General features: G+C 49.6%; 1 protein-coding gene across 1 annotated transcript in view; it reads right to left on the reverse strand.

Annotated features, from left to right (window-relative positions):
- NGLY1 (N-glycanase 1) overlaps positions 1-17,087 on the reverse strand; it is a 40,590-nt gene that overhangs the window by 3,785 nt on the left and 19,718 nt on the right. The window contains exons 8-10 of the mRNA XM_040433159.1: positions 12,077-12,187; positions 3,579-3,743; positions 1,708-1,899 (exon numbers count right to left, since the gene is read on the reverse strand). Of these exons, the coding sequence (XP_040289093.1) occupies positions 1,708-1,899; positions 3,579-3,743; positions 12,077-12,187 (468 nt within the window). The remainder of the gene's footprint in view (positions 1-1,707; positions 1,900-3,578; positions 3,744-12,076; positions 12,188-17,087) is intronic.

The raw sequence follows: 17,087 nt of genomic DNA on the forward strand, positions 1-17,087 counted from the left end.
GTAGAAAACTATGATTTAAATCAAGCCTTACTGACTAGTGATTTAAATCAGTTTGATTTAAATCAAATCCACCCTGACCATGGGACACAGGCTTGACTATGGGTATAGCTGTTGCCACTAGGAGGCGGACACTAAGCACAAAGGTGTGAGCGCCTCCATTCAGCTATACCCTTCCTACAGGGACTAAGCTAAGCTAAAAGAGAGAACGGGTGGGAGCTGTGTCCCCCAATTAACGGAAGAGAAACAGATTTTACGGTAAGTACAAAAATCTAGTTTTCTCATCCGTATCATTGGGGGACACAGGCTTGACCAGGGGACGTTACAGAGCAGTCCCAAGGATGGGCATAAACAATAACCCTCCGGCCAATCAGAGAACCGCCATCTTGACCTGTGTCCCATGGTCAAGCCTGTGTCCCCCAATGAACGGAGGAGAAACAAATTTTACGGTAAATACAAAAATCTAGTTTTTACTATACATGTACAATTTCTCTAAATAAACTATATTAGATTTTTTTTCCCCTATTTCTGTCCCTAAACATTAGCCCAAAAAAGCAACATGACAGTTACACTTTAATAACCCTTTCGCTCCCAGCGCGTGGGATAAGCAAACATGGTGCCCGCTCGCACATGCGGCGGGCATCATGGCCGTCAGCTGTTTCTAAAGGCTTTAGATGCTGTGATCAAGTGAGATCCTCTAAAGTGTTAAAAACCCAGAAGTTCGCGCTTCCGGGCCTCCTACCGACAACCCCTGTGGCTAATGTGGATGTCGGTAATTGCTTTGAATACTCACTGATGGTAGGCCAGCATAAGAAATGAGCAATAGACAGTAATAAACTCATTTAAAAAATACATGATTGTTCAAAATCAAAAAACATTTTAAAGGCTCATATATGAGCTTCAAAATCATTACAAAAAATATAAAAGCTTAAATCACCCCCCTTTCCATATAATAAAAAAATAAATACTTAATTAACAAAAAATATAAACATTGTGGGTATCACCGTGACCGAAAACACGCGTAATATAAAAATATTTTTCCAATATGGCGAATGGCGTAACAGAAAAAAGGGGTCAAAATGGTCAATTTGCCATTTTTTTCATTGCTTCTCTTACCCCCCAAAAAGTAATAAAATGTGATCAAAAAGTCATACACACTCCAAAATGCTATCAATAAAAATTACAGATCGTCCCGCAAAAAATGAGCCCCCACCTAGCTCAGTATACATAAGTATAAAAAAAAGTTATGGGGGTCAGAATATGGAGATGTAAAAAAAAAATTTTTTTCAAAGTTTTAATTTATTTTTATACTATTTAGACATAAAAAAAAAAATATATATATATATACATATGGGGTATCGTTGTATTCGAACTGACCCAGAGAATAAAGGGCATGGGTCAGTTTTGCCACAAATGGAATGCCGTGCGAACAAAACTCATAAAACTGTGGATGAATTGCGTTTTTTTCCAATTCCACCATATATGGAATTTTATTACCGCTTCCCACTACATTGTATGCCATAATTAATCGCGGCATTAGAAAGTACAACTTGTCCTGCAAAAAATAAGCCCTCATACAGCTATGTAAACGGAAATATAAAAAGTTATGGCTCAAGGAAGATAGGGAAGAAAAATGAAAACGCAAAAAATATAAAAAACTCTGGCATCCTAAGGGTTAAGCTAAATCACATGTTCACATTCTTGATTTACCATTTTCCAGTCATTCTCCACTTTCCTACATATAGACTCTGTCCTCCAGACTCCATTTTCCCAACCACTGATCACCTCATTGTTATTTGAGACCCTTGTGTAGCAATCATCAACCACATTGTACTGAAGATGGAAACGCTTGTCCGCTTTCTCTTTTTCAGTGGGTACGAAGACGAAACTCTTGGTCTTGGTCTGAAGTAAAACAGAAGAATTACAACCTGTACATTAGTTGTCTCATCTGTGTGTCCTGTTCAATGTGCAGCAGTAAAGGCTCCCATACACATTAATGTATGGACAGCTGAGAACGCCATGTTTGGCCTACTGTCTAATGCAGGCATCCTCAAACTGCGGCCCTCCAGCTGTTGCAAAACTACAACTCCCAGCATGCCCGAACAGTCTACAGGTATCAGCCTACAGCAGGGCATTGTGGGAGTTGTAGTTTTACAACAGCTGGAGGGCCGCAGTTTCAGGATGCCTGTTGTGTATGGGGAGCTCCCAATTCCCTCAACATCATTTCACCCGATCCTTTTGTTCTCCCAGGAGATAAGCCATCGCGAGAAGTGTCTGTTGGCAGCGAGAAGTGTCTCATGTCTTTGAGGTCTCGCGCTCAGGGTTTGACTTTTGATGGCAGCTTTCTCCCTGAAAATGTATGTGTATGGGGGAGTCAGGGGAGATAGCCATCGGCCAGATGGTCATTTGGTCGACAGCTATTGAGAAGAACTGTCAAAACTCCACGCTCCTTCTCGGTCTTCAATCTAGGGGCAATGCTGGAGACTCAAGTAATGGAAACTGACTGGTTTCTCGGAATGTGATACTTGACAACCTAGTTGAAAATATTTGGTGTCCCTAGCAACCAGACTGGTAGATCTGAAGTAGACTTGCTTTGTGCCTGCTGAAGGTTACAGTTGCAACTCTCAAATGTTAAAGAGGTCCTTTAATGGGTCCAGACATGATGAAATAAGTAGCACGTTATGTAAGGCATAAAGCAAGGATCTAATAGCCCTTACTATTTCTCCTGGGCGCCGCTCCGTTCGCCCGCTGTGCCCCTGTTAAATTCTCCCGCCTGGTATGCTAATGAATAGCATCGGAACAGGGAGGAGGAGACGCCTGGGTTTCTTAATGGGCGTCTCCTTCTCCCTGGCTGTAGAGCAGTCCAATCACAAAGGAGAGCGTCACAGCCAGGGAGAAAAAAAAAACCTCACCTTCTCCCAGGCTGTGACGCTCTCCGCTGTGATTGGACCGCTCTACAGCCAGGGAGAAGGAGACGCCCATTAAGAAACCCAGGCGTCTCCTCCTCCCTGTTCCGATGCTATTCATTAGCATACCAGGCGGGAGAATTTAACAGGGGCACAGCGGGCGAACTGAGCGGCGCCCAGGAGAAATAGTAAGGGCTATTAGATCCTTGCTTTATGCCCTACATAACGTGCTACTTATTTCATAATGTCTGGACCCATGAAAGGTCCTCTTTAAACTGAAGTCAATACCAACATGAACTGCTATATATAAAGGGGATAAGTATCTCATCGGTCACAGTCTGATTGCTGGGACTCCTACCAGTTAACAAAATATTGCTCCCCTGCACCTGTATCATCAAGAAGTCAGTGATGTTGGGATCAAATGGAATCTCCGCTGTGGGTTTATCTTAGATTTAGCTGGGATTTTGCTCTGGATTTCACCCGATGCATTTCAAAGGGTGAAATCCACAAGCAGCAGATTTAAAATCCCCCCGCAGCCAATCACAGTGCAGCTTTCATTTCTTATAGTGCTGTTGTTGCTGTGGACTACTAGGACTGTTTTTCCTTTAGACCATTTTCCTATATTTGCCCCAAATTTATGGCACTACAGCTACAGGAAAGCTTAATGGTAATTACCTGCAAACCAGCTTCTGATCGTGCCACCCGCCAAGCTAGAGATCCTGACACTCGCCCACCAAGCTCACCAGCTTTAGGTGTCTTTGGAGACATAAACTCCACAATCTCGACTATCAGCCTCCCAAGCAGCTCCTTCTTTCTTTGTTCTGGCAAAGCCTGCTGCCGCTGAGATTAATAAATAGAAATAATCACGGTCATTAGAATGTAGAAGCCATTCCTTTATTATTCCTGCTGGAAGGTATGAATGATTGGCTAGCAGTCCGCAGTGAATCTCCAGATGGGTGTTGCCAATGGAGGGCATGTCCTGGCATAGCCCTGATTGGATAGTGTCAGACTGGTAGCAGGGACACATCCCCAACTGGTAACACCCATCTGGGCCTTCATTGCAAACGGCTAGTAATGCATTCATAACTTCTAGCAGGAATAATAAAGGAATGGCACATAGAGGCAGAAGAATAGCTGATTTACAAGGAAGGATGCAAGTAGTTACTAAGACATGTACGAAGAGGTGACATATCTAAACTGACGCTACGTGATCTCAGTAATTCCAGCTGTTTGCAGTCAAGTAAAAGGGCCACAATGTTGAGTGTCGTAGTGTAGCCAAAGGGAAAAATCATGGAGCCCTCATAATAATTTGGATACTTGATCCAAAAATGTATTCAGACTGACAGATTTGGGATTTTTCTTCCACTGGGATAAAGTGGCCGTCTTCATCTGAATGAACACAGCAGCTTGATGGACTCATCATGTACGATTCTTAAGCTGCCCATACACACAGGATATACACTCGCCTAAAGAATTATTAGGAACACCATACTAATACGGTGTTGGACCCCCTTTTGCCTTCAGAACTGCCTTAATTCTACGTGGCATTGATTCCACAAGGTGCTGATAAATGGATTTTTTGTACTCACCGTAAAATCCTTTTCTCGTAGTAGGCATTGGGGGACACAGCACCATGGGTATATGCCCAGCTGCCACTAGGAGGCTGACACTAGAAACAAAAAAGTGTTGGCTCCGCCCAGGTGGGCTATACCCCTCTGCAAGAGCCGAGATACACCAGTCGGTACAAAAGCAGTAGGAACGCCATACACCTGAACAAACAGAAAACTGAACGCCAACAAGTCTTCAACTGGGGAAACCCAACGACCACAAATCGCCGGGACCACAACAAGAAGAAACTCAGTAAGAAAATGGGAGGGATCTGTGTCCCCCAATGCCTACTACGAGAAAAGGATTTTACGGTGAGTACAAAAAATCCATTTTTCTCGTGCATGGCATTGGGGGACACAGCACCATGGGACGTCCCAAAGCAGTCCCTGAGGGAGGGAAGAAGAACGCCATGTCGCCAATCTAAAGCACAGCTGCTTGCAGAACCTTGCGCCCCAGGCTAGCGTCAGCGGAAGCCAGAGAATGAATGTGATAAAACTTAGAGAAAGTGTGAACTGACGCCCAGGTGGCGGCCCGGCAGACCTGGGAAGCAGATGCCTGATGACGCACCGCCCAGGAAGCCCCAACTGCCCTAGTCGAATGAGCGGTCAACCTGGAAGGGGGAGCACGGCCCTTTGCGATATAGGCCTCCTTGACAGCCGACCGAACCCAGCGAGAGATGGTAGCCTTGGAGGCAGGCAAACCCCTACGAGGACCCGCCGGGACCACGAAAAGGGAATCCGAACGACGGAAAGGTTCCGTGAGGCGAAGGTACAGGCGAAGGGCCCGAACAACGTCAAGGCAATGGAGGGATTTCTCCCTAGGGTGAGAAGGATTAGGGCAGAAAGAGGGAAGGACGATCTCTTCATTGATATGAAACGAGGAGACCACCTTTGGAAGAAAAGAGGGAACGGGACGCAACACCACCTTGTCCTGATGGAAAACCAGGAAAGGCGAACGGCAAGAAAGCGCCGCCAGTTCGGAAACCCGGCGGATGGAGGTGACTGCCACTAAGAAGGCCACCTTGAACGAGACAAACGACAGAGAGATCTCTGCCAAAGGCTCGAAGGGAGAAGACTGAAGGGCGCCAAGGACGAGATTCAGGTCCCACGGCTCCACTGGAAAACGAAAGGGGGGGGCTCGGCGAGCGACACCCTGTAGGAAAGTCCTAACCTGAGCCCGCGAGGCCACAGGACGTTGGAAAAGGACTGAGAGGGCCGAAATCTGTCCTCTGAGAGAAGCTAGGCGAAGACCCTTCTCAAAACCGGCCTGAAGGAAGGCCAGAACGTTAGGGACGGAGAAATGAAGAGGGCGGAAGCGCCCAGACTCGCACCAGGCAAAATACGCTCTCCAGGTCCGGTAGTAAATACGGGCTGACTGGGGTTTGCGAGCGTGAAGCATCGTCTGAATGACAGAATCCGAGAGGCCACGGGACTTCAAGACCGCGGTCTCAACGGCCACGCCGTCAAACGAAGCTGAAGTAAATTCGGGTGGTACAGAGGACCCTGAGAAAGGAGATCGTGGCGCAGAGGAAGTCGCCACGGAGCGTCGGCGAGCAGAAACACTAGATCTGCGTACCACGCCCTGCGGGGCCAATCCGGAGCCACCAGGATTGCCGAAACCCGGGCTGCCTTGAGACGCTTGAGCACTCGGGGCAGGAGGGGAATGGGGGGGAACAGGTACAGAAGGTTGAACTGAGACCAAGGCAGAACTAGGGCGTCTACCGCGAAAGCCTGAGGGTCTCTGGACCGCGCGACATAGCGCGGAATCCTGTGGTTGAGACGTGACGCGAAAAGATCCACGTCCGGAGTTCCCCATCGGTGACAAAGTTGGAGGAACACCTCTGGGTGAAGAGACCATTCGCCCGGGTCGACTAGCTGACGACTGAGGAAGTCTGCCGCCCAATTGTCGACCCCGGGAATGTGCACCGCGGAAAGGACGGGAACGTGGAGTTCCGCCCAGCGCAGGATATGGGAGGCTTCCTGCAAGGCCATCACGCTCCTGGTGCCCCCTTGGTGGTTCAGATAAGCCACGGCGGTGGAATTGTCTGTTTGAACCCGGACCGGGAGACCGCGAAGACGTGGGGTCCAGTGAGACAGTGCCAGGAAAATTGCCCTGAGCTCGAGTACATTTATCTGCAGGGAGGACTCCTGAGCAGACCAAAGACCCTGGACTGTGAGAGAGTCGAGGACAGCTCCCCAACCCAAGAGGCTGGCGTCCGTCGTGACCACCCGCCAACTGGGGGGAAGAAAGGAACGGCCCAGGTACACCGTCCGAGGAAGAAGCCACCAGGAGAGGTCCTGGCGAAGCTGGAGAGGGAGACGAACCAGGCGATCGAGACCTGCCTGGGACTTGTCCCACCTGGATAGAAGAAACAACTGAAGGTCCCGGGAGTGGAATTGGGAATAGGGAATGGCTTCGAAGGAAGCCACCATCCTCCCCAGGACGCGCATACACGTCCTGATAGTCAGGGTGGACGGGCCGCGGAGAAGCGTCACCCCCGCCTGAAGGGAGGCAATCTTTTCTGGGGGGAGAAACACCCGCCCGAGGCGAGTGTCGAAAATCATGCCCAGGAAGGGCATCCTCTGGCATGGGACGAGGGAGGACTTGGAGTGGTTGACGAGCCACCCGAACTGGGAAAGAGCTGAGAGGGTGATGTGCAGGCTGGACAGGTTGTCCTCCAACGACGGGGCCCGAATCAGAAGATCGTCTAGGTAAGGTATCAAGGCGACCCCCCTGGCACGAAGAAGGGCCATGAGAGGCGCCAACACCTTGGTGAAGACCCTCGGAGCAGAGGCCAGGCCGAAGGGCAGGGCTACGAATTGGAAATGAAGAGAACCTACCGCGAAGCGAAGGAACCTTTGGTGGGAGAGGGCAATGGGGACGTGGAGATAGGCGTCCTGAATGTCTATGGACGACAGGAACTCGTCCGACTCCAAGGAGGCGATCACCGACCGGAGGGATTCCATACGAAAGTGACGGACCCGGACAAAGCGGTTCAGCGCCTTCAGGTCCAGGATAGGACGGAGCGAACCGTCCTTTTTGGGAACCGTGAACAGATTCGAATAGAACCCCCGAAAGCGTTCTGACTCTGGAACCGGAACGATGACCCCTAGAGAGCGAAGGGAACGAATGGCCTGAAAAAAATCTTCTGCCCCGGAGGGGGACCTGGGGGGCGACGTCAGGAAGAACCGTCCCGGCGGAAGATCGGAAAATTCGATCCTGTATCCGGAGGAGACTACCTCCAGAACCCAAGCGTCTTCTACACTTGCTTGCCAGACGTCCTGAAAGGCGAGCAGACGCCCTCCCACCTTGACGGAGTCATGCGGAAGGAGGTTTAGTGGACTGGGGGCGAGCAGGTTTGGGCTTGGCATGCCAGGAGGGCTTGGTCTTAAAGGAAGGCCTGGAGGCCTTCTTGTCAGATCGGGCAGGGGGGGCCCGAAAGGACCGAAAGGACTGCGCCCGAGAGGACGACCCAGGAAAGCGACGGCGGCGAGGCTGATTCTGGGGAAGAAGAGAGCTCTTACCGCCAGTGGCCTCCGAGATGAGCTCCTCCAAACGCTTCCCAAAGAGCTTCCCGCCGAGAAAGGGAAGGGAAATCAGAGCCTTCTTGGAGGCGGCATCTGCCGCCCAAGAACGAAGCCAGATGGTGCGGCGGATGGCCACAGAGTTAGCGGCCGCACGGCCGGATCGGCGGGCCGATTCCATAGAGGCATCGCAAAGAAATTTGGACGCCTGATAAATTTGAGAGGCAAGCACTGCCAGTTTCCCTTGATCAGAGTCCGGGGGTAAAGCGCGAACAAGCTGTTTTGCCCAGATAGCGCAGGCCTTAGCCACCCAGGAGGCGGCAAACGCAGGACGGATGGCAGCACCCGCTGCGATGAAAACAGACTTGGCCAAAGAGTCGACCCGTTTGTCAGCGGGATCCGACAAGGAAGCCGCGTCAGCCAGGGGAAGGGTAGTAGCCTTCGCCAGGCGAGCAACCTGAGGGTCTACCTGAGGAGGAACCGTCCAAGTATTGACAGATTCCTCAGAAAAAGGATAGGGGACGTCAGAGGCCTTGGTAAGATGAAGGCGCCGATCAGGATGACGCCACTCTTTAGCCAGAAGTGCGTCCAGATCCTCGTGATTCGGGAAGACCACAGTGGAACGCCTAGTCCGGCGGAAGGACACCGACTCCAGGGAGGAGGAGGAGGGAACGTCCTGCACATGGAGCGCGTCACGGACGGCTTTGATGAGGTCCTGAATGGCCGCAGACATCGCCGAGCACCGCTCTGATTCAGAATCAGAAGCGGAGGAGTCCCCAGGAACGGCGGAAGCGGCTGAAGAAGAAATTTCGCCCGACTCAGACCTAACCGGGGAGTGATCCGGGGTAGCTGAGGAAGAATGGGACCCAGCCGAGGCTGTGCGAGGTCGCTTGCCGGACCTCGTACCAGAGCGGGAACGGACATCCCCGGCGGGGGGGTCCCTGCCCGAGGCGGCCGCAATCTGAGCGGGCAGACGGTCCAAGGACTGCGCTAGGGATTGGGAGAGGCTGGCAAGGTTACCTATGGCCTGGGACAGGGTAGCAGCCCATTCCGGAAGGACCGACAAAGAGGGGGCCGCAGGGGCGGACTGGGTGGGCCTGGGGGGAAGGCACTGCACGCAGAGAGAGGAAGACTGACCGCATGGGAACTTCCTATTACATACGGAACAGGCGTAATGAGTGGAAATAGCGGCAGGGGGAGTGGGGGCCCGACCAGAAGAAGACATGAGGGCGATGGAGGAGCCTGCAAAGCAAAAAAGAATCAGCCAGAGGCTGCCTACCAGACCCAAGGTGCTGTGTCCCACAGAAGCACGTCCAGAGAGCCGAGGCGCAGGAGAAGCAAGATGCGACAGCTGCAGGCAGGACAGGAACCGGTAGTCAAGAAAGACACGCCCCCCCCAGCAGCCCGCGCTGGTGCTGGATTGGTAGGAAAAAACGCGGCTCCCAGGGCACCGCCCGCAAAGGGGAGGGAGGAGAAAAAAGCCCGGGAAGGCAGAAGGCGGAGACGGAGCTCCGCCCCACGTGACCTGCGGCCTAGGCTGGAGAAAAGCCGGGGCCTCGAGTAGAAAAATGCTGCCGGAAACGGACGCCCGCGATCGCGGTAACGCCCGGAGGCAGCAGCAGAAGCGGGGACGCAGCACAGATTCTCTGGGAGTGCGGGGGCCCCGAAGGCCAGGAGTTAGCCGGAAGAAACCCGCAGGTACGGGAAGGAGCCGAAAGAATCGGCCGTCTTAAAGGGCCAGGCCCTAGAAACGAGGGTGCCCCAAGGAAGTTTTCCCCCGCAAAAAGAATGCCCAGGCAAGCGTGCAGTGCCCCCAAGAGCCATCAGCCTCCCTAAACTAAAAAGGGGGCCAGGACAAGAGGTGGTTGTGGTGGGTGGAGGGGGTGGGGGTGGGGTACTGCCATACTCACCTTCCGACGTTTTCAGGCGCAGCAATAACCACCCCCTCGGCGGACTCAACACGGGAGCCGTGGGTCCGCCGGAATTCCGCTGCGGAAGCAGATAGTGGGGACTGGGTGGCTGCCGGGTACCTGAGTACGCGCCCGCAGGGGGGCAACTAAAGTGGAACACGATGGAGCCACCCCTGCGTCCTGAAGAAACCTGTACAAAAAAGGAGAAAAAAAATAGAATAAAATAAAAAATAAAATTAGCAGGATGACCTGCAAAACAGGTCATGTCTGCCTCCTACGGACACTAGAACTAGACTGGTGTATCTCGGCTCTTGCAGAGGGGTATAGCCCACCTGGGCGGAGCCAACACTTTTTTGTTTCTAGTGTCAGCCTCCTAGTGGCAGCTGGGCATATACCCATGGTGCTGTGTCCCCCAATGCCATGCACGAGAAAGCATTCTTTAGAAATGTTGGCCCATATTGATAGGATAGCATCTTGCAGTTGATGGAGATTTGAGGGATGCACATCCAGGGCACGAAGCTCCAGTTCCACCACATCCCAAAGATGCTCTATTGGGTTGAGATCTGGTGACTGTGGGGGCCATTTTAGTACAGTGAACTCATTGTCATGTTCAAGAAACCAATTTGAAATGATTCGAGCTTTGTGACATGGTGCATTATCCTGCTGGAAGTAGCCATCAGAGGATGGATACATGTTCTCATTCTGTTTACGCCAAATTCGGACTCTACCATTTGAATGTCTCAACAGAAATCGAGACTCATCAGACCAGGCAACATTTTTCCAGTCTTCAACAGTCCAATTTTGGTGAGCTCGTGCAAATTGTAGCCTCTTTTTCCTATTTGTAGTGGAGATGAGTGGTACCCGGTGGGGTCTTCTGCTGTTGTAGCCCATCCGCCTCAAGGTTGTGCGTGTTGTGGCTTCACAAATGCTTTGCTGCATACCTCGGTTGTAACGAGTGGTTATTTCAGTCAACATTGCTCTTCTATCAGCTTGAATCAGTTGGCCCATTCTCCTCTGACCTCTAGCATCCACAAGGCATTTTTGCCCACAGGACTGCCGCATACTGGATGTTTTTCCCTTTTCACACCATTCTTTGTAAACCCTAGAAATGGTTGTGTGTGAAAATCCCAGTAACTGAGCAGATTGTGAAATACTCAGACCGGCCCGTCTGGCACCAACAACCATGCCACGCTCAAAATTGCTTAAATCACCTTTCTTTCCCATTCTGACATTCAGTTTGGAGTTCAGGAGATTGTCTTGACCAGGACCACACCCCTAAATGCATTGAAGCAACTGCCATGTGATTGGTTGACTAGATAATTGCATTAATGAGAAATAGAACAGGTGTTCCTAATAATTCTTTAGGTGAGTGTATGACCAGCTATAGAACTTAAAGGGAATCTGTTTTATGCTGGCCTGTTTGAGGGCAGAGAATCTGATTACACATTATTTTTTCTTAAAATCACTAGTGAGCATTTCCAGGGGGTCCACGAGCACAGGAGTCCTCATATTCATCAGCTCCCGACTGGTAGTTAGGGTCACCGCTACGTATACACATACTGTAGCTTTGAGGTCCAATCTACAGGCATGTTCACAAAGAAGTGTGACCATATACACATGCACACCAGTAATAATGAATGAAGGAGTAAAACAGGAACAAGTAAGGATGTCGAATTTAGTGACACTCCGGTCACTGTTATTTGAGCTCTGAAAATAGCAAAGGGTCGGCTTCCCTATTTCCCGAAGCGCCATGCCGATGAATGGAGAGGTGGCCGCGCTGGAGTGGTGCGCTCTCCATTCACCACTAAGGGACTTATAAAAACGGCGGAGGGCGCTTGCTCAACTATTTTTGGGACTCCCATAGCAGTGACTGGAGAGTTTGCCGGCCATGCTCAGCCTGTTCTCCTTCATTTCGGGAGCCATGTTCCGGAAATAGGAGCATGTCCCGGAGGTCTGCGACTTTTCTGCAACAAATGTTACGGTGTAGCTGTATCCTTTTTGTCACGCGACGTGTTGTTACGATAGTGTGTTATTCCTTATGTACACACGTTGCAGATTATTCTAAAATGACGGGTACACTTTAAACCGACACAAAACATGCAGACACGCACAGGTCTAAATATTTCCTTACCGTCTTGTTCAGACCGGCAATCGTTTCTCTTAACCAATTTTCTCGCACATCTTTTCTCCTTGAGATGACTTCTTCATGTTTACAAGAATACCGCCAAGTCACATCCACAACCTATCAAGAGTAAAGACCACCGAAACACACTAAGTAAAGTTAAACCTTAGAAAGTCATCAACTGTGTAAGGGTAGGTTGACATTTGCGTTCACCGGATCCAGCCAGATACTGCCGAACACTGGAAGACCCCATTGACTATAATGGGATTTGGTGGGGATCCGGCCGATTTTCAGCCGGACAAAAAACTTTGAAAACCGGCATTTATATCGCAAAACGCCCGGAACCTCACCAGATCCCATTATAGTCAATGGGGTCTGTCGGGGAACGGCTGGGCCAGATAATGTGCACCCCCAAAACCGATATATGTATTGAGGCGTGTAAAGCTCATATATACCACATATTGCCACTGACGACCATCAAGCCTAGTGCAGCCAACAACTGCCTTGGCTGAATGACGTGTCCAAGTTGAAAGAGCTTGAAATAATATACACAGGCACATCCAGCATTTGTATGACAAGCCTGTGTTGGAACAAGTGAAGATGCTGCCCAGTATTAATGTGACCCTGCCCCAACATATACCCGCTGCAGAAGGGGGCACCACCTTGGTTGTGTGATCATTGACTAAGCACCGCTAGAAATTTATACTTTGTCAGTCTCAGCTCAATCACATTACGTTTTAAAGATGTTCTTTTTTAGATATTTTCTAGTAATGTAGTATATCATTTTGCATCCCTCTATACAAACTGTAATCCTAATAAAAAATACTATATTCCTAAAGCTAATATAATGTACTAAAGCCTCTTTCAGACAGGTATTATACGGTGCTGTATTATGGACACAATACCTGAACCTCCTGTAGTTCATAAAAAAAAAATTGAGCACAATACCTCTGGCTGTGATGAACTGCTGGAGGTCCGGGTGTTGCCTCCATAATATGGGCCCAAAGCTCCCACGTACTACACCTGTCTGATGACAGTCAGTGAAAGAAAATGTCTTATGACTGATGCAAATCTGTTTCATCTGCCAGAAATATGCTAGATTTGTCTCTTTTGTGATAATTGTTATTGCTATTAGTGTATCACTAGAGAAGCGGTCTGCATATATTACTCTATAGATCGGGTATAGATAGGATAGAGACAGTATAAAATGTAAACTTTATTGATGTTTGTGCTGTGTTTGGTGCAACTTATTTGGCGCTGTGATCTGGATGCTGGTAAACGTCTAGGTCATGGCGTCCATAAACAGCCTTATTAGACGTAGAGGGGTGATTAGTTGATCAAGTCCACATCTTCTCATTTGGGAAAAATAGACCCCCTATATGTGACAGTCAGCATGTATGTTCCTTGATGGAGGAGGGGGGAATTGATAAGATGCACAAATGCACGTTAGCCTCCCCCTGGGATCATGCACAGTTAGATAAAGGGAAAGGCAAAGATATAATTCTTTCTTCGTCTCCCCCTGCACCCTATCAGCCCATCCCCCACTCTCGCCAAAATCACAGCTGGCTGATGAAAGGGTTGGGGGCTGCTTTACTATTTTCAGCAGATAAGCTCATGTAGTTGCTTCCCTCATGTACATCTTCTTCATGTTTTTTTCAAATTTGGACTTTCTTGACTCATTTTCACCATGCCAACCAATCACTCAAGTTTGTATACATCCAGTATGTAGCACTTTCTGTTTCTGTATCCAACCAAACCCATGATGCACTTCTTTGTCTGTCGCACCCCCGCTAACAACGCCCAGCTAGTTTGTAGCTCCTCCCACCCAACTAGTTACATAGACACTCCCCTATCACTGACCATGTTGATGCTTTGACACGCCTATGGAAATAAGAAAGAGCTGCATGGACGTGGTCATGCAACCACAGCCCAGGACAGAAGATAGGAGCAATAAAGGTAAAAGAAATACACTACAAAATTACAGCTACTTTCATAAATGATTATTTTAAAGGATTTTCATGAAAACCTCTTTAACCTGGAATATCTTAGGCTGTGTAGCAGCTTGAAATGTGTGATCTTGTTTCAAAACGGACAATCTAAAAACAAAACCAGGATCACTGTGTTAGCTGCCATGCAACCAGAGATGCAGCCTTTAGAAATTGGGTGAGAGCTTGCATGTATATGCAGCTCTCCCTGGAACCTGTTTCTAACAGCTGTATCTCAGGAAGTACTGCAGCTAGCAGATTGTCAGCTTCCAGAACAGTAAGAATCCAACCTCAGGAGTATGGATACTGGCCAGGTAGACAGAACACATAATCTGGAGGGAACGCAATCAGTCGTCTTGCGGAGGGGCATACCGTAGAAAGGGTGTTGCGTTCCAGCAACTAAACATATATTAGCATTGACAACATGCGACAGTCCCATCCGGTGAGGAGAAAAGCAGTTGATGCACAGTATGTGCCCTGAATAGGTGTGTCCCCTAAATAAGGACATCTCAAATCTATTACTCATCTCTTAAAAGAAGCAATGTTGATGGTGTCACAGCATCAACAGTTAGCGCCAATGTCCCACTTGAAATTAGAACCTTGTGGTAGACCAATGTCATAGAAACAAGGGGGTTATGCCAACCAGGGAGAACCAGGCAAAAGTGCGGAACAGAAGTGAATGGCTTATCAGCTATAGCATGCATACTAATGCAAATACCTGGTCAGAGAATAGAAGTACTGCAGATGACCATGTCATCAGGAATGAGTGGACGAATCAGCTAAAACTGCAAGCACCAGCATATAGACCCCCAACTATTGGTGCAACGGCATCCATTGGTCGCGTACAATGAGCTGGAGATCCACCTGAGAAGGGATGTAGCCACAACCACCACATCTAAGACCAGTGTGAGGGTTCCACCTATAGAAGGAGAGAAGCGGTAGAAGCTACAGCATACAGAGCCAGTGCCGGAACATGGAACGGAACAGAAGGCAATGCAGGATAACAGGCCGAACTGGATGGACAAATGTCTTTTTTCAGCCCTATATACTATGTTACTAATGTGGTAGAAACCACAGAACCATATCCAGTGCAAATTCAAGGAGATAGGAAGAAAGCAACGCGGGTGCCACCATAGCTTGCAGGGGGAACGTAACCCCCGAGCCTGAGAAGGGAACCACACAGTAGTAGACAAGGCACTTAGGGCTAAGGCAAATTCTCCACCTGAGAATGGGGCCAGCCAGGAGTATCCACAGGAACTAATGCTGGCGCAAAACTCCACCCGAGGAGGAGGTCATACCGTAGAAGCCATAGTATACGGTGATAGCACCATACTCCACCTGATGAGGAGACCATACAGAAGGTGCTATGGTATGTAGTACTAACGCAAATACTCCACCCAAGGGGGAGACTGTTCAGTAGGAGCCATGGCATGGAGTGCTAACACAAATCCTTCCCCCAAGAAGAAGCCCATACAGATAGTAACCACCGAAACAAGGGCTAGCGCAATACCAGGCCATACAGTAGTAGCCATGATACGTAGAGCTAGTAAATACTCCCCCTGAGAAAGAGGCTATACCGTAGTAGCTACAAAAGCCAAAGTCAGGGTAGATACACCACTTGGAAAGGAGGCCCTACAGTAGTAGCTACGATCTCTAGTGCTAGCGTAAATACTCCACCTGCGGAAGAGGACATACAGTAGTAGCCATGGAATGGAGTGCTAGCCTAAATACGCCACCTGAAGGAGCAGAGCTAGAAGTTAAAGGTGTTGTCCGGGTTCAGAGATGAACCCGGACATCCCTCCATTTTCACCCCGGCAGCCCCCCTGACATGAGCATCGGAGCAGTTCATGCTCCGATGCTCTCCTTTGCCCTGCGCTAAATCGCGCAGGGCAAAGGCATTTTTAGGAGTTCCGGTGACGTCACCGGGGCTCTCCATGGGGCTGACAGGAACCCCGGTGATGTCACCGGCACTGATGGGCGGGATTTAGCTCTGCCCTAGCCAGTAAAACGACTAGGGCAGAGCTAAAGCCCGCCCCTCAGAGCCGGTGACGTCACCGAACACACTGCCGGGCGGAAGTTACCACCCGGCAGCGTGTTATTGAAAACAAAAGAGCCCATGCACTGCGCGATTTAGCGCAGGGCACGGGAGCGCATCGGAGCATGAGATGCTCCGATGCTAGGCTCAGGGGGGCTGCCGGGGTGAAAATAAGGGTATGTCCGGGTTCAGCTCTGAACCCAGACAACCCCTTTAAGTATTCAGAGGTAGTGTAATATTCAATTTGCTGGTAGTAACCACAGAATTCCCTTCTAGGGCAGATACACCACCTAAGTAGGAGTCAAGTATCATGACCAACCATGTAGTGTGGAGTTCAACCGGGACTTAAAGCAGTGTTGTGGGGATACACCCTTGGAGGAAAGGGACTGCCATGTCGACATTCAAAACCAACAACCAAAAACGAAGGTGATAATGCGGAAGTAGGTGCCGTATCCAGTGGTTTCGCCCGTATTCCACTTGTGAAGGAGGACCGGGTAATAGTAGGTACCGTCTCTTGGCATACACCCCCATGGAGGAGGAAGAATATGATAGGAAATGCAATTACTTCATCCGTTCATGTAGATACTGAACTTCTGGGAGTAGGTAACGCAGGATATACTATCCAGTGATAAAGCAATTTCTCTGCCTATAGAAGGGGGTAATGCGACCGGCTGTGCCATATCCAGTGGTTGTGCAGTTACACCACCTATGAAGGGAGGTAATGCGACAGGCTGTACACTATGCAGTGGTAGTGCGATTACGCCACCTATGGAGTGGGGTAATGCGACAGGCTGTACAGTATGCAGTGGTCGTGCAATTACGCCACCTATGGAGTGGGGTAATGCGACAGGCTGTACAGTATGCAGTGGTCGTGCAATTACGCCACCTATGGAGTGGGGTAATGCGACAGGCTGTACAGTATGCAGTGGTCGTGCATTTACGCTACCTAAGAGAGAGGGGCAATGCTACAGAGTGTGAGGCATCCATTGGTAATTACTCC

Source organism: Bufo bufo, chromosome 5 (genome assembly GCF_905171765.1).
Source record: "Bufo bufo chromosome 5, aBufBuf1.1, whole genome shotgun sequence".
NCBI lineage: Eukaryota > Metazoa > Chordata > Amphibia > Anura > Bufonidae > Bufo > Bufo bufo.